Source organism: Enoplosus armatus, chromosome 18 (genome assembly GCF_043641665.1).
Source record: "Enoplosus armatus isolate fEnoArm2 chromosome 18, fEnoArm2.hap1, whole genome shotgun sequence".
In the NCBI taxonomy this organism is placed as follows: Eukaryota; Metazoa; Chordata; class Actinopteri; order Centrarchiformes; family Enoplosidae; genus Enoplosus; species Enoplosus armatus.
This window is the reverse complement of record NC_092197.1, coordinates 15,588,678-15,608,732: the sequence shown is the minus strand read 5'-3', so window position 1 is coordinate 15,608,732 and position 20,055 is coordinate 15,588,678. Positions and strand designations below refer to the sequence as shown.

The 20,055-nt window shown below is 42.0% G+C and overlaps 1 protein-coding gene across 1 annotated transcript in view; it reads left to right on the top strand.

Moving 5' to 3' along the window:
• LOC139301660 (protein unc-13 homolog B-like) overlaps positions 1–20,055 on the top strand; it is a 61,677-nt gene that overhangs the window by 18,112 nt on the left and 23,510 nt on the right. Inside the window, exons 7-11 of the mRNA XM_070925102.1 lie at positions 2,000–2,073; positions 2,370–2,427; positions 4,032–4,245; positions 17,345–17,638; positions 17,758–17,848. Coding sequence (XP_070781203.1) covers positions 2,000–2,073; positions 2,370–2,427; positions 4,032–4,245; positions 17,345–17,638; positions 17,758–17,848 — 731 coding nt within the window. The remainder of the gene's footprint in view (positions 1–1,999; positions 2,074–2,369; positions 2,428–4,031; positions 4,246–17,344; positions 17,639–17,757; positions 17,849–20,055) is intronic.

Here is a 20,055-nt window from a genome sequence, read left to right as displayed (position 1 = left end):
GAGAAAGTATCCAGCCTGGGGCACTGTGTAACAAATTGATGTCGTCTTGTAACCTGGTGTCCTGCAGTCTTATGCAAGCATACCTTGCATTGATCTGCCATCTCAACTTGAGTAGAAAATATAAGGATGTCACATTTTTCCTGAATACAATGAAATCATAATATACATAAGCTTGTTGCATGATGTGACGAAGGACACTTGTGTTGAACAACTGAACACCAGAAACAGAGCACTCTTAGATATTCATCTTATTGACTATTGTCTACTGTATGGTTCCATTGGGGATAAGGCGCATCTGTCCTGCTTAAATTGAGGGCACTGACTCATCAATGGCAGATCCCCCTTTATTAACTTAGGTTCAGTAAATGTAATTTTGTCTTTGCCAGGTTGTTCCGTTGTGGCCAAGAGTATTAAGGAACCATTAAGAATGCTTATATATATATTGCTAACATGAAGAAGGGGAGAATATGGCTGAGAGAGAGTGTCAGTCCATTAACCACTTACTCTGGAATTGTCCACAGCAGCATTTGCATAAATATGTAATTAAAGCTGCAGTTTTTGGGTGGTTTTCTGGCTAATTTGGGGCAGAGGAAGTCCACAACAAGCTTATAAAGTTGTAACATGTTAGCAAACGATTACCTGTTTACACATCCAGCAACATTATCATTCATTTGGAGTTGTGTTTCTGTCTGCCTGATTAATATAAGTCCAATATTTACCCTCCTCTTGGCTCTTGTTTGGTCTTTATCAACTCCTTAAAAAGCGATCTGGCTCTTAAGCTGCTAGATGTTCCACTTTCTTAACCAGCTAGTCGCTAACTTTGTCTGTCGCCTGATGCCGGACAGGTAGCGTACAGTGCAGAGTTTAATAGAGCTTTTTTTTTTGCTGAAAACCACTGCATGCCATGAAATGAGCCATGAAACCGAAACAATGAGCTAAAAGAGGCTAAAAGCTCACTAGCATTGCAGAGTTCAATGATACTCATTACGAGTGTCCCCTTTCACAATACTTTTGGTAATTTGGTTCATTGTTAATATAGAAATTGATCAGAAGAGCGTTAATGTTTTCCATAGTGGTGGCCATAACTCACTCACTACATATTGATCAGTTTCATTGATCAGCCAGTTTGCTAGACTAGAAATTGCTTGATAAAAAGGATTCCTGATTAAAAGTCCCATTGATAATTAACAGTATGAGTTAACTAATGCACTGAATTTCATTACGTTTTTTCCCCAGGGGACAATTCAATCTCCAAAGATCCTCCAAAGATTGGAGGGTGAAATGTCCCCTGTGCTCCTCCCGCTCTTTCTGTCTTTGACACACAGTTCCACAGTTCCACCTGCAGTATCTCCGTTACCAGCACTGCGTAGATAGCTCAAGCCTTGTGATCAAAAGGCATCAAAGTTAAAGCAGGGCGTCTGTCCACTGGGTGGGAGAGAGCCTCTTTCTCTGTTGTAAGAGGAGACCTTTCAAGGTTGCAGGAGGCCATCATGACTCTCTGTGCCACCAGAGCCATTCATTAAAGCTGTCGGTCGGTGTGTCTTTGAAGCCCTGGCCTTTGTGTGTGTGGCCTTTAATGTGCATCTGTCTACAGAGCACCACAAATCCCCCTGAAAAGTGGGAATGGTGAGAGTTCCTGATTTTTCTTTTAAAATATTTTTTCTGGCTGTTGGCATTTTTGAGATAGTATTTTTTATTCTGCGTTAGAAACTATAAGTCTAAAATTTGACATGTTATGTTACTGTCAAGACTCATCTGTAGCATCTCTGTCGCTGTGATGAAAAATGTTCCTGTCAATTCCCCTTAACAGTTTGTGGCCATTGCTAACTAACTATTTTCATTTCCTCATTCCTAAGAGGCTCATGAGAAATTAAACAGGCATAAATGTATTATGATGGCATGCTGGAATATGATGCTTGAAATCAGAGGAAGCAGGATGTTGACTTCAAACACGGGTTAACGTGTATGTGTGTTTGTTGTATGCTTATTTCTGTACCAGACATCCCAGATGATGAGGCGCACTACTGGACAGGCAAGCTTGAACGCATCAATACATTGAGAATTGATGATGAGGTAAAGTGCAAATTACAGAGATCTGCTTTTATTTGTATGAAGGAAAAAGCATCAGTGTGATGTAATGATAAACAAAGTGTATATCCTGCTGGTTACGCAATTAAGCAGATGAAAAAAAACTGCTTGTATGTTCCTGTTTACTACTTTTTGTGCGAATGACGCAGAACTGCTGTATTTATTTTTGTCAATGCTGATGGAGTGGTGCTAGTAAATTACTGTGGTAATTATAACAACATGACGACATGAAAAACATACTTGATGCCTGCTGTTTTTCTCTCTCTCTCTCCCCTCTGTAGTACCCTCTTCAGGATGACGTTCAGAGTCGCCCACTGCCATTTGCGGCTTCCCAGTGCTGTGAGTGTGCCTGCCCATGCTGCTCTCGCCCTCTAGATGGAGCCAGTTCTCCACCCTTCAAGCTCTCAGGCTTTGATATTATTTCCTCTCACTTCCTTGACCGTGTTCTACTGCCTGCCTAATGTATTAACAGTTGAATCCTCTTGATCAGAGTCGATACATTTCAAATTCCCGTCCATATTTCTACAAAGTTAGCTGAGAGCCCTTTTACATGTTAAATATTCTCACTGTTCATATATTACACATATTCTCACAGTATGTCAAGTTGTTTTCCACTCTGAGAACCATTGATGGGGTTCTCTCATCCTCCCACTATTTCAACACAGGGACACTTCTTTTTGTTTTCACAACCCCTACCTCCTCTGACTGTACCTCTCACTTGTAACGTCTGCACTTTCACCAGGCAACTATTTCGGATGGGCTGACTCACTGAGTATGTAAAACACACTTTGATGAAATTCTCCCCCTGGCCAGTCCTCAGTGCCCTCTGCATGTCCCAACGCCCCATATTCCCCAATAACATGTAATCGATAAGGTTTCCATGCAGTATTCTCATTATTTCACTCTAACACTTGATTTTCCTCAATGTTTTCCTTAATTCCCTATGGCCTCTTTACTTCCTTTCCTGCTCTTGCTTTTTTTCCTATTTTCTATGCTCTGTGCTGATGTCATATAATTTTCATGATTCATGTATAGTTTATCCTAAATTATTTGGTTTAGCACACATCCTGGAAAAAAAAGTCAGGACAATTCATGAAAAACACTGATTTGTTTCCTCTCTCCCTGAAATTGTGCTCCACACATCTTTCCAAAAAGACTTAGTTTGAATTCAATAATATTAGGATCAAACATATTTGAATATGATTAGTTATACCTATAGAAATATTTCTGAGAGTCTGCTAAACAACAGGAGCCTATATCAAATCTTAAAGGGTGTAAATTGCAGTTGCATCCCTAAAGTGATAGGTGGCAGTCTTTGCTAAACTATATTTCTACACCACCTTGACATTTTGCTGTCCTCCCACTTTACTCCAAGAGATATCAACAGAATCAGTTTATCCTTCACCCTCTCACTTTATCGCTTTGGAAAGATAAACCTCAGCTCAGCTGTCCCCTCCAGCTGACGCCAAACTCGTGGTTAGCTCTTGAAATAAGTTTTCCAAGGGTCATTACTGGGGTTGGCAAGGTCACTTTCAAAAAGTGTTATAAGTAGGTGCTGTTCTAATGAGGAACACTGGTCTATTATTATAATAATAACTGTGACAACAACTGTATTTAATTATTTTGTAAAATTGTCCTAATCTTTCTTGGAGAAAAACAAAAAGTACTTGATTATATACAATTGCAGCTATACCGGTGGCTATAGTCTTTTAAAAATGCATGACCTTTGCCCTCACAACCTCCCTATTAACCTGGCATCCCCAGTTTGTTTTCTTCAGCTCTTAACAGTTTGGTCCAGATCATTTTATCTAGGATGCATCCTAAGCTTTGACATGGGTTAATGATAAGTAAGGATTTGTAAAAGACTTGCTGTCACACGAAACATACTTACTAATGTTTTAGGAAAGAGTAATTTATTCAGCTTATCCTGTTACCTGTTGCAGCTCTGGATGACCAGGACAGCGCTGTTGATGACCGGGATAGTGACTACCGCAGTGAGACGAGTAACAGCCTACCTCCGCGTTACCACACAACGGCTCAGCCCAACTCCTCCATGCACCAGTATCCCATGGGACCTCGGCAGCAGCACCATCCAGACTCTTGCACAGACTCTGTCCACAGTTTTGACCTGGACTACCGGGATCAGAGAGGAAACAGGTAGACAGAGTATCCACAGAGTCACACACACACACACACACATACACCTTCACTCGCTCAGTCACTTTATATGAAACAACACCTGAAAACCCCAAAACATTCGAATAGTTTGCTTGGCTAAGAATCCAACGTGGCTGGAGCTTTGTGCTTGGATTTTTTTGTCTGTAGGCAGGCTTTCCTTTGTGCCGTAGTAGATGGTTTACTCTGCTGCTTCAGTAGACCAGGAGGGATCCATACTCTAGAGGTGGAATGGATCCTCAGCCGAAGTGCTGGAGTGCATTCAGCTCTCTCTTGCTTTTTAATTGATATTATTGTTGTCCACTGATTTGCACATCAGGAGGCATATCACACTATTTGTTTAGTATGATTGACGTCAGAATGTAGTTGAGATGGCCAAAAGTGTGTGTGGTGATGTATAAAATGATGTATTAACGTTGGAATAATAAGAATATTAGAGGAAAAGACAACATAATATAGATTAGAATGCTATGTAATAATAATACAGCATTATTATCATTATAATTATTATTACACAGCTGTTTTGAAGCCAATTTTGGTCCACAAGATGAATGGTCTCGGTGCAAGGAATCTACTTTTGTGCACTCATGGATTGTCATGGAATACATGTGTACCAGTGAGACTGCTGCAATTCTGCCTGTGTGGACTGATAGTGAGTTGATCCGGATAATTCTACATCAGAAAAAAATGGGGATTACAGCCAGGGAAAGCTCATTGTTCGTATTTCTTTTTGTCTTGAGGGTCTGTTGTGTTGGTTTAAGTTCCTGGTAGTTTGAAAGGCTCTGAACTTGGTTTAGCCATATCACAGAGGAATGTCACACATGGAGGGAGCGGGTCAGTGGCATACACACACATTTCTTTGGTGATTAAAAACTTGTTTAGCGAACGCCATATGGTGATTTAGCAGGCATTTCTCATCTCACTGGTGTCAGGCTGAGTGTTTAAGTGCCGATAAGCATGACTGTTACTGTAGGGATTTACGAAGATCTAAATTCACAGAGGCACACAAACGCTTTCACACTTGCATACACATACAGTTTTATTACCCATGCACGCTAAAATGTGTAACAAGATATTTTTCAGGCAATTTCTATGGTTTTGTTTTCAATGTATCGTTCTGGTGATAATATAATAAAGCTGTCAATATATATGATATATTTTCTTTAGATTTATGTAATCTCTGTTAAAGATGTTGTAATTACAACACTGATGAGTACGCTGAAGAGCAAAATTGTGTTTTCACATTTGCTTGAATCTGTTTTCATCTTAATTTCTCGTACTGCTTAACTTGTGTTTGCATGTTTTTCTTCTTGTTTGTTTGCTTCGTCTTTTCTGTCCCTGTATCCTTTCCCATCCCCTTGTTAAATCTATTCTTTAATCTAAATTAGATCATTAAACCAGAAAGGAAGGGTCAGAATTATACCTGTAGATTCTGGCATGGGGGTTGAAGATTGGGAAAACAAATACAGGCAGGGCAAGCCTCAACTGAGTGACTTCTTGGAAGATCAGGAAGACAATGTTATCCTGCGAATGGGAAGACCCTACCCTGAGCCATCACACACCCCTATCCGACAAAATACTCAACATAGTGGTTTTCTGCCTGCCACCTATCCTGAGGGATATAACACTATTGATCGGCGGCGAAAGAAGAAGATAAGGGACCCAGGAGGGTTGCTCAGTACAGAGGCAGACAAAATGAGAGAAGAGGCTTTTCCCTCTGACCTTGCACTGCTCCGTGAGAAGAGAGGGGAGCTGTTTATGCGGCAGGTAGCAGAAATGCAAGAAGAGGAGGAGCGAATGACATCTTGCCTCAAACCATACAAGAATGGGCTTCTCTACAAGACAAGGATGTGGGCTAAAAATGAGCTGGACACCACTTTGGAGAATTATGTGGCATACAAAAAAGAGCAAGATGCTAGAATGAGGGCACGGTTTGATTTTGATTTAGAGAGTTCTGAGGATCTGCACTACTCCATGGGAGCAGACGAGGATATTGATGACATTGCCTTTATGGCAGAAGACTTTAACCCAGACGCAAGACATTACAAAGATGGATATTCTTTCTCCTATGACAGCCACATAGAAAATTCTCAGGGTCTTCGAGAGAAGAAGTGTGGAAAAGCTAAAATTGGAGGATGGGCTCCAGAGGCCATGCTCTCTCCTGTGGAGGAACCCAGTGATGAATATGTAGACCCTATGGATGAGCTGCAGTGTCTAGTTGAAACAGTTTCTGAATACCTTGCTGAAAAAGAGGAGGAAATTAGCAAGTATGGTTCCCTTCCTAAATCAAGCAAATCTAGGCTATCATCCCAGGGTAGCAATAGAACCGATTCTTTTGGAGAGGACCAAAATAGTTCAACAAAGGATCCTAGAGGAGAAACCCAATCACACCCTCCTTCTGATCAGAGCATCTCAGGAGTCAAAAATGCCATGAGCTCATTATTTAGTTCTTTCACTGACAAAGTCGGAGGAGGCCCCAAACAACCTGTCCCGTCTCCACAAGCACCATCTGGACAACCCTCACAATCTGGACTAACAAAACTGTTGTCCTTTATTCCTAAATCAAATAGCTCAGCTCCTGTAGCTGTTGTATCTCCAGTAGAATGTTCTCCTGAAAAATCATTCAGCTGTTTGCCTTCTCAACCACCATGTGATGCCAATAGAAAAGGTCATAATCAAGAAACAAAAGCTCCCACAAGGAGTCTGACTCAAACGAGTACAAAAGAATATGTACCTGAGTTTGCAACCAAACCTCAAAGTGCTCCAGGAAACTCAGTCATGGGGAAGTTTAATCCTTTAAAGCTTTTTTCAGCAGGAGATAATGAGAACTCAGCTGAATACAAACAGACACCAGAGTCCACATATTCACAAGGCCATACACAATGGAATGAGAAACAGATTCATCAAGGTAAACAGACAATGACAGCAGAAGGAGGTGGAAAATCAGAAAAAATAAGTTCATCACAAGAGATACATTTAGGGCAAAAACAAAATGAAAATACACATGGCAGACAAAATCCAATGATTTACAAACAAGAAAATGTGCCTGTTCTGGGGCCAGCAAGGCCAACTGGTCAAACACAATCAGCAAACACTGGATTCTTTAGCCCTTTGAAGAAATCGTTCAGTTCATTGATCACACCTGCTGTCCCTGTTCCACCTCAGGGAGTTCCACCTGTGGCAGTTTATCCAGTGTTTAGATCCACAGAGAATCCCCGACCAGAGAAACCAGTGGAGGACCCATCATTGAGTAGTAAGCTTAAACTGCCTTTCCTCTCCTCTGAAAATGTACCCACTCAGCAACATCCTAAAGCAGAGGGAGGCATGCTCTCAGGTTTTTTAAAGTTTGCATCCAGTGAAGATGTTAGTGCCTCCATGAACGCAAAGAATCCCGTGCAATCATATCATGATTCAACTTCAACAACCTCCACCACCTTTACAAAGGATCCTTCTGTGCCCCAGGAAAACACTGAGAAAGGATGGTTTTCCAGCATATTTAACCCTACCTCTGCTCCCTCTGGTTCAAACCAGAATTTTACCAGTAATCAGCAATCTCAGAACAGCGAAGTGCCATATGGTTCATATGCACAACATACATCAAATCACAAACAAACAGCAGCCCATCATGGAATGCAGCATCAAGGTCCCAATCAGCCTGATTCAAGTTTTTTGACAGGTCTTTTTAAAGGGAGCTCGACAGAGGACATCTCTCATATGGGCTCTAATCAACCAAAACAAGGAGGACTGCTATCTGGACTTCTTAAATTTGGCTCTACTAGTGACCTATCTGGCAGTTTGCCACAGCAGGCTTCCCATAACAATCAACCACCCAGGAACAGTAATCCCCCACAGTTTCCTCCTCACCCTCCCCCACAACAACATTCTTCAGCTCCACAGACTGGGGGCCTTGTCTCAGGGCTACTGAAGTTTTCATCAACAGAGAACATACCGCAAAATGTCCAGCCTTCTGAAGCTGAAAAGCAGAGGAACATCCCTGGCAATTACTCTGGTCAGCAGAAGACTTTAGATGAAACTCAGCAAACACAACCACGGCAAAAGGGACTGTTGTCTGGTTTGCTTAAATTTGCATCCTCTGAGAATATTTTAAGCAGCCAAACAGTTCAGCAACAACAGAGCAGTGTTCAACAAAATCAACAGAATTTCAACCAACAGAATACTTTAGGTCCAAACCGAGGGCCTCATCTCAGGAATAGAGCATCAAGTCAGCAAGTTGTCCCACAGGAGACAAGTAAACCAGGATTTACTCGACAACAAACAGTTCCACTCCAACAACCACCATCCCACCAAGGTGGTCTTTTATCTGGTCTTTTTAAATTTGCTTCAGCAGACAACATAAACGCACAAAAGCACCCATCACCTCAACAGCACGGAATTACCCCAAGTAAATCCAGCCATGAGCAAACAAGGGCAAGTAATATCCCAATATCCAACCAAAATCAACCACAAAATAGCTCAACACAAAAAGCAACTCAGGCAAGGGGTCTGCTTTCTGGACTTTTCAAATCCCCCTCAGAAAATATGGCTCAACAACAGCAGCCCAAAATAATCCATGAGACACAACAACAAATCAAGGTGCCAAGCAGCCAGACTGCTGAAACAGAGCTGGAAACAGCAGATCAATCTGGAGTGCTCTCAGGGTTGTTTAACAAGTTAACAAAATCACCTGAAAACATTGACACAACCTGCCAGACATCAACAGGACAATCACTGCATCAGAATCCCAATAATTATACAGTCACAAAGAAGACCCCACTGCAAACACAGGCACACACTAATGTAACACAACAATCCTCTCAAGAACATGCAGCAAAAGAGAAGAGGATTCCAAGAACTGCCCAGCAAGGGTTTTTATCTGGACTGTTTAGCAAAAATGTAACTGAGGACCCTTCTAATCCTAAACAAGTAGAAACATCATGTCAGCATACAGAACAACAGACACCATCAACTAAGTTCACTGAGGTACGTTCAGGCATATTAAAAAGTGCTTCCTCAGACTTAGGCAGGGACAGCTATCAAAGAGTTGTTCCAGATTCTGTCAATCCAGGACAGAGTAGACACGCTTTAATCCGTCCACCTACCTCAAATAATACTGAGAGTTTAGACTTAAGAACATCAGCTACTTTTGCAAGATCTCTTCAGAGTCAGGCAACATACTCCTCAATAAGCACAGGTAATTTGTCTCAGTTATATTATTCTGGCTCACTTCAGTCAGTTCAGCCAATGGCTTATAGTACAGGAAATGTTCATTCCCTTTTACAAAACCATACAAGTTCTTCAGTAATGACCATGCAGCCATATATTGGCGGAAGTAATTCCTCTTTGTATGGAGCTACAAGCCAAAACCTTTGCCAAGGTCAGTTGTCCCCTTATGGAATAAGTCCATCTTATGATGAAAACCAGTGGATCCGTGAAAGTGCTCTATGGCAGCAGTTTCAGAATGAGTCACTGAATTATCAATTCCAGGGAGAGGATCAAGTGTATAGTCAGAGCTGTGAAGGTGCATCATCTGCTCTTTGTGGCAACTCCTCAAATGTGTATCAGCCATTTAACTCCTCTACACCATGGCAAGGTGATGTTTGTCACCAAGATCAAATTGGACAATATCAGTTGGAGGGACACAGGAATGATGATCCATATCCCAAGAGAAGATTATGGAACAGTTATGAAGACTTGGGAAACATAGAATATTCACCAAATGAGGAGGGTGCATTGAACTTAACTACTAAACAGAGTAATGTAAAGTTAGGGAAATGGCACTCTTTTAATGATGGTAGCACTTATAGCTTGAATGGGGTTTCATATCATGAAGGCTATTATGAGGAGACTGTGCCAAGCTTATCTTATTCGGCTAACTGGCTATATGGAATGGATAATGCAGGCCGACAAAATTTTCATACTGATGGCATGATCCATCAGAGTCAGTTTAATTTGAATAGACCAGTAGATTCAAACTGTCCTCCAAGTGCCAAAACTGAGAGGGAAGACTCCCTGTACCTCGAGGACACTGAATGGTATCAGCAGTGGCTTGCACTTTTGGAGCAAGGAATGTGGTGGCCAGCAGAAGATGGTGACTGTGGCTACTTTGTTTACACAGATCATGAGTACATTTATGCCTTGCTTACAGATGCAGCAGGTGAATACGTGTATGCGTGTGCCCCCGAAGGTGAGTCTTGGGAAAATGCACAGAAATTAGATGGTTTTCCCAGTGCTTGGCTGCACAATGAAATGGTTTTAGTCTGTGGTTTTAAAATTCCACTTTACAATGAGGATGAGCTTCTTTGGCTACCTGGTCAAGATCACAGTGATTCTCAACTTCTTAATGCCCCCCTAGATTTGTCTGCCGCCTATAGAAAAGGAAATCAGATCATGAATTTAAATATTGAGCAGTTCTCTCAAATGTTTGAAAATTCATTTCTGTCACAAGCGCAGCAAGGTGTAGATTTCACATCTTACAGATTAAACAAAGTCAGGATGGATCCAAGACAGCCCAGTTATGTCTATGAAGACCAGTGCAAAGATGTTATTGACCTTTCCTGTCGTAATAAAGACCGCATTGGTCCATATTGGAACAACCAGGAAATGAAGACATTTCTTGCTCAAAAGGTTGCTGTTTCCCTGAACTCTACTCCTACTGCGATTTCCAATCAGCAGCCACTTTACAACTGTTATGAACCTCGCCAACGGCGGCGTTCATCCACTGGGGTTACAGTGAAGCATGTAGATGATGTATTGGAGGAAGAATGGAGGAAGAGAGTGTCTCCAGGAGAAGAACAACCTAATCGTCAAGTCAAAAAGATTTCTTCCCTCATATCCTCTTTTGTGGGCAAAACATCACAGGTGGAATTAAACAAGACTAACCTATCCGGTAATCAAGCTCCTGACAAAAATTCGAAGAACATTCTTTCATCAGGTTTCCAAAGTCTGAAGTCAAAAATCATCAAAGAAGAATCTACTGCTGTTGTAACTCAGCCAGAAAGTGTTAAACAACAAATGCCCAGGCCAGCTGCTATGCAGGAAAGAATTTTGCCCACAGTACCGACAACTGCTCAAGTGACTCACCCCTCAATACAATCTCATACAACTTCACAGAAACCAAGACTTTCACGTCAGACTACCATGGTACAACAAGCAACCCCACCACCGCAGCCCAATGCCACAGTGCCTTTAGGATTAAAAGAATCACTTATTAAACCTGGTTCACCTGGACAATTTACAGCTGATAAGCCAGTGGATATACCAGTGGAGAAACAATCTGAACAACCACAGGCAGGCTTCATGAACTTTCTGAAATCTGCAGTAGGAAAAGAAGAACCAAAGCCAGATCCCCAGAAATGTTCTCAGACATTTCCCAATCAGCAGAGCAAAACCAGCAGCACTGCTTCTTTACCAGACAGTGCTTCTACAAATAAAGAGGCTACAGGAGTTTCAAATCTCTTTGGATCAATTAGTAGCCTTTTCGGTACCGAGACCTCTCCATCACAGAAAAATCAAATGAAACCTAGTGTTACAGATGGTTCACTGACATCAGCGTGTAGACCTAAGGGTATACAGAGACAACAAACAATGGATCAAAGTGGTACCTCTCGGCCCATGCAGAGCCAACCCCCAAACAAGGGTATATCCCAAGCATTTCCTCCCAATTCTTCCACAGGCCCTGTTACAAGTCCATCAGAAAGTATGCCACCTACAGAACAGAAAAAACACGAAACAGGAACTAAACCATCTGGTGGACTGTTTGGATTTTCAATTGGAGAAATGCTGACAGGATCAACAGCAGCTTCCCAATCTGGACCCACACCTCAAACACCTGCATCAGCTACAGCTCCTCAAGAAGAATCTCTTGGTAAAAGTATATTATCAATGTTTGGTGGGCCAAATCCTCCACAGGCTGCACCTAAAACTGGGCCCTTGCCTCAAGCACATCCACCTAGTGCAGCCCCACCACCTCCCCAACAGGAATCCCTTGGTAAAAGTTTATTATCAATGTTTGGAGGATCGAGTCCTCCTCAGCATCCTCCCCAAACCAAGCCTGCTCCTGAGGTACCACAACATGGAACTGTTCCCCCAAAAGACCCCCCAAATACAGGATTCCTTTCAATGTTTGGTGGTCCCAGCTCCCAACAGTCTCCAGCCCAAACAGGATCTCTTCTAGGGGGAATTCTGCCTGGGTCATCGAGTTCAAATGAAAGCCCAATGAAGGGACTGTTCTCAATGTTTAGTGATCCCAGTCCTCCACAACCTCAACCTACAACATCGCCATCTCAACAAAGAGTAGCTCAATCACAAACTCAACTACAAGGGGAGCCTCAGACACAATCTAAACCGCAAGCACAGCCTCAAGCACAAGGGCAGCCAGTCACTGCTGTTCTTGGGGGCATATTGGGTGGCTTGTCTTCCTCTAATGAAAGTCCAAGAAAATCTTTGTTCTCCATGTTTAGTGGCCCCAGTACTCCTCAAACACCAGGAGCTGGTGGAAGTGCAAATTTATCTACTTCCCCAGGGGCTGCAGCACCCAAAGAACCTGCAAAGAGTATACTAGCCGTTTTTAATGATGTTGCCTCACCCCCACAACAAACTCCCAATTCATCATCTGCTGTTGTTACAGCTACTAAAGACCCACCAACTACTTATTTCCAACAAGGTTCTTCCCAAATGACATCTGTTTCCAGTAGCCATGTTCCAGCGGCAGCAGCTACCAGTGACATATCAAGTGAAGTGCATGTTAGTCCATCCACTGATACTACTGTAGATACTACACAGGGTGCCACAATTAAAGGCACTGATATTGCATCTATGGAACCAAATTCAGAATGTGGCACTGTGCAAAAGGAAACAAGCACAGAAGGTGCACCCCAGGATCCTGCTCCCTCTAAAGAACCAGCAACTTCTGGCCTTCTGTCTATGATCAGTGGATCAGGCCCACAGAGTTCATCTTCACAAGCCGGATTCATTTCAGACAGTCCAGGAAAAGGTTTGCTTTCATTATTTTCTGGCCCCAGCACTGTAGGTCCTCCACCCACAGGGTCTGCACCTGGATCATCAGGCCCCAATGACCCACCAACCAAAGGTTTGTTCTCTGTGTTTGGAGGTTCTGCCCCTCAACCCTCTTCTCAGCCTGGAAGTTCTATATTAGGAGCAATGTTTGGAGGCTCTTCACCTCAAACACCAGCTTCTCAAACAGGAGGATCATTCCTTGGTGGTTTATTTGGAGGGTCTGCTCCTCAGGCTGCTCCTCAGGTTGGTGCCACTAAGATTGGAGGCTCTGCTCCTCAGACAGCGGGACCTCAGGCAGGGGGATCGTTACTTGGAGGCTTATTTGGTGGATCTGTTCCCCAGGCTGCTGGATCTCAGACTGGAGGGTCTATATTGGGTGGGATTTTTGGAGGATCAGCAGCTTCAACTACAGCACCTCAGACTAGTGGGTCCTTTGGTGGCATGTTTGGTGGGGCTGCCAACCAAACTTCCACATCCACAAATAATAGTTCTATATTTGGAGGTATTTTGGGGGGATCTTCTCTGACAGCTACTGCACAGACTGGTGTATCTAATCTGGGTGGCATTTTACCTGGGGCTTCTGCTCCTAATGAGATACCTGATAAAAGTTTGCTTTCAATGCATGGAGGATCTGCACCACCTGCAACACCCACTGCAACAGCTACACCAAAATCTAATGATGACAAGAACATGTTAACTACAGCTCTTATCGACACTACTTCAGGTGTAACTGTTCTACCAAAACCCAGTGATGACAGTAAACCTGCTCCAGCTCTAGCTGGTCCTGAAACATCTGTAATTGACCCTGCTACCAAAAGCAAAGAGCAGGCAGAAACACTACAGCAACCTGAAAGTACAATTCAGTGTCTTGAGGCAAGCTTACCTAAAACTGATGGCAATGTTATAGAAGAAGTTAATTGCCAAGATATTGACAAGCCCACTGCTTTAGCTAATGATGTTCAGCCTAAAGAATCTGAAATTTGTGCACAAGAACAACTACCTGCAAGACCAGAGCTTGTGAGTGGTCAGCCGAGTCAAGATGCAATACCACCTAACGTAGTAGAGGAAACACCAGCCACTCAGTCAACTAGTGCTGTTGTCCAGGGACAACAAAAGCCTCCAGAGCCAGGTAAATCTGTTGGTGACTCATCAGTAGATACAGTTACAGGCTTTATGTCATCCCTTTTCAAACCAACAGTTGCTCCCTCTGAAAGTCCTCAGCAACAGCAGAAAAGCTCACTTTTTGGACTGGGAGGAACAGCACCCCAAGTTGCTACTGGTCAGGCTGGAGGATCACTATTAGGAGGTATTTTTGGAGGGTCTAACACCGAGACAGCAGCTCCCCAGACAGGAGTATCATTACTGGGAGGTTTATTCAAGGGGTCTGCTCCTCAGTCTGGTCCTCAAACCACTGCCCCTACCACTGGAGGGTCCATATTAGGTGGGATGTTTGGAGGAGGATCCACTGCCAAGTCTATGGGTCCCCAGACTGGTGGATCATTACTAGGTGGGATGTTCGGAGGATCTTCGCCAACAGCACAGCCTGGTGGTTCTTTACTTGGAGGAATGTTTGGAGGAGTCACTGCTCAGACTGCAGGATCACAGACTGGAGCATCAATACTTGGGGGCATAGGCGGATCTTTATTTGGGGGTATGGGACAACCACCTAAGCCATCTGAACCAATGCCAGCTGAGCCCAAGCCAATGCCTGGCACTACTCCACAGTCACAGATGAAGAATGATAGTGTGCCACCAAAAGCATCTCCATCCGGCACTGAGACTAGCACGAACAAAATAGTGGACTCAAACCTACCAGATAACGATCAAGTAAAATCTGGCACCCTAACAAGTAATAGTGCCATGGAATCTGAGGCAGCTTGTGCAGAAACCTCTGCTGTCACAAGTACTTCACTAAGCACTACATGTGACCTCACCCATCAGGTCGATAACAATGAAAAAGAAAAGTCAGCTGTTGAGGGAGAGATGATACATGAGAAGCCCATGGTCATTAAAGGAGACTCTGAGAGTAAAGAAAGTGACAAATCAGTCCCACCTGATACCCAAAAAGCAGATAATAATGTAGCTCCTCCAGTTAATCAGTTGCTAAACAATGCAGAGCCACCTCAAGCGAAGCCTCTGTTTGGTTTTATATCAACACAGAGTGATGCAGGAAAATCTCTTGGATCCCTATTTTCACCAACAATGCCGTCAGGTGCTCTGTCAGTGCCTCAAACAGAAGGCGGCAGTGGTCTGTTTTCAGGATTAAAATCCCTTTCTGGAGGCCTATTTCAAGAGGAAAAACCTGTTGCTGGAAAACAAGAGCCACCCACCACTTCATTATTTGGAGCAAAAATAAGTTTTCCTTGGCAGACAGAGCCACCCAAGCCACAAGCTGTCCCAGTTATAACATCTCAACCCAAAACTAACAACATGCCAGCAAGTGGTCAAACACATACTGTACAACAAAAAGTTGCAACATCTGATGCCCAAAAAACTGAATCGGTAGGTTCCACAGATGATATAACAAACCCCCAGATTTGCATCTCCACTCCTGAAGTAGATCCTTCAGCATCCCTGACCCCAAAGGAGAAGGAAAGGCTTGTAGAAACATACCCCTCTGCAGGTCCTACCTCTGGAGTGCAGCTGGACAACCAGTCCGAGAAGGATCTATTGAATGCAAAAAGGCTAGTAAAAGCATAATAAATGGCATCCCCCTTCACCATTTATGATGCATTGACATCTTGGAAAAAAATGTTATCCCTGTCCAGCTCTGCAATCCTTTCTCACTAGCTTAATTTAATATTCAGCTTGAGTGTATGTCCTATATGTCTGTGTGTGTATTCTTTGATATGGGTATTTTGTGTGTAGCATACATAGGTTTACATGTCATTTCAAAACAGAATTCCAAAACAAAATTTACATATTTATACAACAATAGTCAATTCAAAAGTGAAAGTACTTTATCATTCATTAGTTCATTAAATAGAGATAATTTCTTGTGCTTCTCCTCTGATAGTTTGAGATTGATTTATGGATAGCCTGAACTTCCATACTCAAATGATGCTGATTGTCATCCTCATAGTTCTACACTTACAAATCAGGTAAACTAATATCCTGCAAATCAAAATTCTCAACTATGTTTGACAAATTTAGTTTTAGTTTGTGAAAAGACTTCAAATATAAAATCAAATAGTGATTACAACATTATAAACAATGTAAATTTTGTTTGAGCATGGAATTCTTGCATTGTGTATTATTTTATATGGTGAAAATGATTTTGGAAATATTGTGTTTATTGAGGTAAATCAAATATTGCAAATCCTTACCATTTAATCAAATGTTATAAATGTAGCTAATTTGCATTCTGCCCCTATAATTAAATTGATTAAGAAATGCCACTTTATAAAAAGTAAAATTTAAAACGCACGCACACACACACACACACACACACTCTGCATATTTTATTGTCCACATCCATCTGTACTTCAACCCTGTGTCTCCATAGGATTACTAACCATCATACACTGTGTATATCTGTTCTGTCTCGTGGACAGGTGAAAGGAAAACATTCACAATAAAATATGCAGATGTAATTGTGTGCAGAAATATACCCTTTTTAGTAAGGATCAGCAGTTCTCACACCACAAAACAGAGCATACTCTTATGTGTTCACATTTTCATTATTTTCCAACATGCAACAGCCTCCCAGCAAGGTTGGGAATCTTTTTAGGGCATGATGTGGTGTGTGTATACTATACCAATTAATCATTTAGAGATGTTATTAATAAAAGTAGACCTTGGCTAAATAGTTAAATAGTGTTTGCAATTAATTCTTAGTAGATGGGTGGGGTTTATTACAACCCAAAAATTATTCATTGCGTTGATTGTCTGCAGTATGAGCATTGAAACTATCTCTAAAATGAAGAAGTACTTAAAACTAGTTATATGTAACAATCCCCACTTATTTAGTCTTGGCTAGGGGAAAATATATACCACAAGTTTCTGATTTAAAAAAAGAAATATTCTGACATTGAATATTTTCCTCACTCCTCTTTCACCATTGTAGTCCAGTGGAAAGTAGTCGCTTTGGGTCATCAGGAAACCTGAGCCAGACCAGCTCCCAGCTTAGTGAGACTGGCCAGGAGAGCACTGGAGGGTCAGAACTGGAGGAGTCCTTCCACTCCTACCACAGTACTGGCTTTCACCCTTCCACCAATGGTCAGCCACGCACCAATGGGCAGCCACGCACCAATGGATACTCCACTGTCTGTGAGCAGGAAGTGCATAGGCTGTCCCCTGAAGTAGGACGGGGCCTGAAAAATGACACTCCAGCAGAGAGAGGGTCCTCTAAACTCCAAAGGTACGTTTTTTGCTCAGAATTCATCTCAATTTTGCAGGTGCTATAATGAAGATGCATGGGAACTTAGAGATTTTCTCCATCTCTTCCTGCTGTTCTACTCTTATATCCATGTAACCCAGGTTCCATGATGATGGGCCGCCATTACCATTTTCCCCATCCAGAGTTCGTTGGTTGAAGGCCATCAATAAAGTCAGGGTTCAGCTCCGGGAGGTAGGCAGTGTTTCACCTCAGTTCCTCCACCGATTTCTGATCTCTCATCACCTCTTAAGTCTGACTTTCTTGCCCTCTTCTCACCTACCACACATACACAAAGAATACATGTTATACAAAACAGGCAGTTATTGGAAAGTGGTTGAGTTTAACCTCTCTGGTTGTTTAAGATGATGCACTAAAATGTTAAAATTGCAATTGTTTTTTTATTTTTTACATTAAAACATGTTTTCTCCTCTGCGCCCACATGGTTACATACATTCATTCCACAGATAATTTTCATGTTGCATTTGTATTTCCCTCCATTTAACCTTCCTCATCTGTTGGGCATTACAAAAATAATGGGGTGTTTCCTTGTGCCCAAATTTTGAGAATTCAGACAAAGGTATTGACTCCCTGAGTAATAGATGATAATATGTTCCATTTGGAGCCCCTACTATTTCTGAAAAATACAGATTTAGGCATTATTTATGTCGGTACATTCAATGTCCTTTTGATCGAAAGTGTAGGAAATCATATGACATTGTCATATTTGGCTTTTGGTGCCTGAATAAGATGCCATGCAGCCTCATATTGAACCAATCTCCAATGCCAATTCTGGAGAATTTGTATCCAGCGCATGTCAACAGCTGTTGAATCTAATCCTGCATCAAAGTCCGCTTGGAAGGTGGATGGTCATAATGAAAACATCAGAAGATATCAGCCCTAACTGGGGTTCATCCCCTTGATTAAGCTTTTTATGGCACAGCACTAAAGGATAGCTCAAATATAACCTTGCACATAATGATTGGTTTGCATGGACAGGTTGAGACGAACATGCACTGTAAATGATGGAAGTTGTCTGATTGAAGACATGAATATAAATGGAAAGCAAGGTGAAAGCTGTATAAGTGCCATTTATCACAGGACAAAGGGAAACACTTTCTAAATGCTGACAAGAAGTAATGAATTACAATAGATTGTTAATCTGTCTAGCAGTGCGACAGTGGCCAGCATAATATGAATGCTAGACCTGACACTGTAAAACATCCTCACATGCTTGCTTACATTCAAAGAATAAAATGAGATGAGATGTGTGGCGTGTTCACAGTTTTCCTCTGCACAAATCTAGAGCAGGAAGTGGCTGCCAGACCCATTTCCAGTATCAGTTTCAATACCCATATTTGATATGACTGAGCTGCAATCTTTGAATAGAAATTCCAAGGATGTCACTGAATGCAGGGAAAACAGTGGTATTGATATGTTTATCAGTAGTGTTTTCACTTTTTATGAATAGAAAGAGAAAAAAATCACAAATATCAGCAACTGGCAGATGTGGAAACAGGAAAAAGAGTGAATGAGACTGAGAGCTGGCACTCTCACAGCCTCAGATTAGCTTTGTGCTGGAATACATTGCCAGAGGACAGAAGGAGAGAGAGCAGAGAAAGCAAGCAAGAGGGTGGGCGGGAAGTAGGGATGGCTACTTAACCATGGGTGAACTGCTGTGCGATCGCGGTCTACCACTGTCGCGTTTGCTATTCCAGTGGTAGAAATGAGGGATTCAGCACTTCTGCATCTCTGTCAGGTAAAGGAGATCTGCTGGTTTGATTGAGGCAAAGCAATTCATCAAATAATACACCTGGGGATACATTTTGAAGAAAGACAGGGAAATTACCTTTACTGATGTGCTCAGCCACCCTCCATGCAGGTTTAATGGATCTTGCAAGATGATATCTACAGGTTGTTCTTGATTATAATTTTTCCCTATAAGGTAAGGCTTACATTTTAATATATATTTCTGTCCTTTTATGCATTTAGGTCTTAAGTTTGTTTAGACTTTGATTAAATGATACATGACGACACATGTTATACTGTATGAAACTTGTGTTTGGCTAATTAACATAGAAAAGGTCTTTTTTCAGTATTAATCTACATGTTGATACATTTTGAATGATTGTCATTCTTTGAAAAGAGGTCAACTTAAAAACTTTAAAAGCAAGATGTCTTGTATTTTATCCCGGCCATAGACCATTTAGTAAGGAGAGAAAAGAGACAATGCCTTGGACAGTGGGCCTAACCCCAACCAGCCCCTCAACAAGTTAATTAATAAATCACTATTAGAGCGCACACATGGTGGATAATGGCTGTCAGTGCCAGTGGCTCCCAGAATGTTTTTTTTTATATATATTATTATTTGGTATGTAATGTGCTATACAACAAATGTGTTT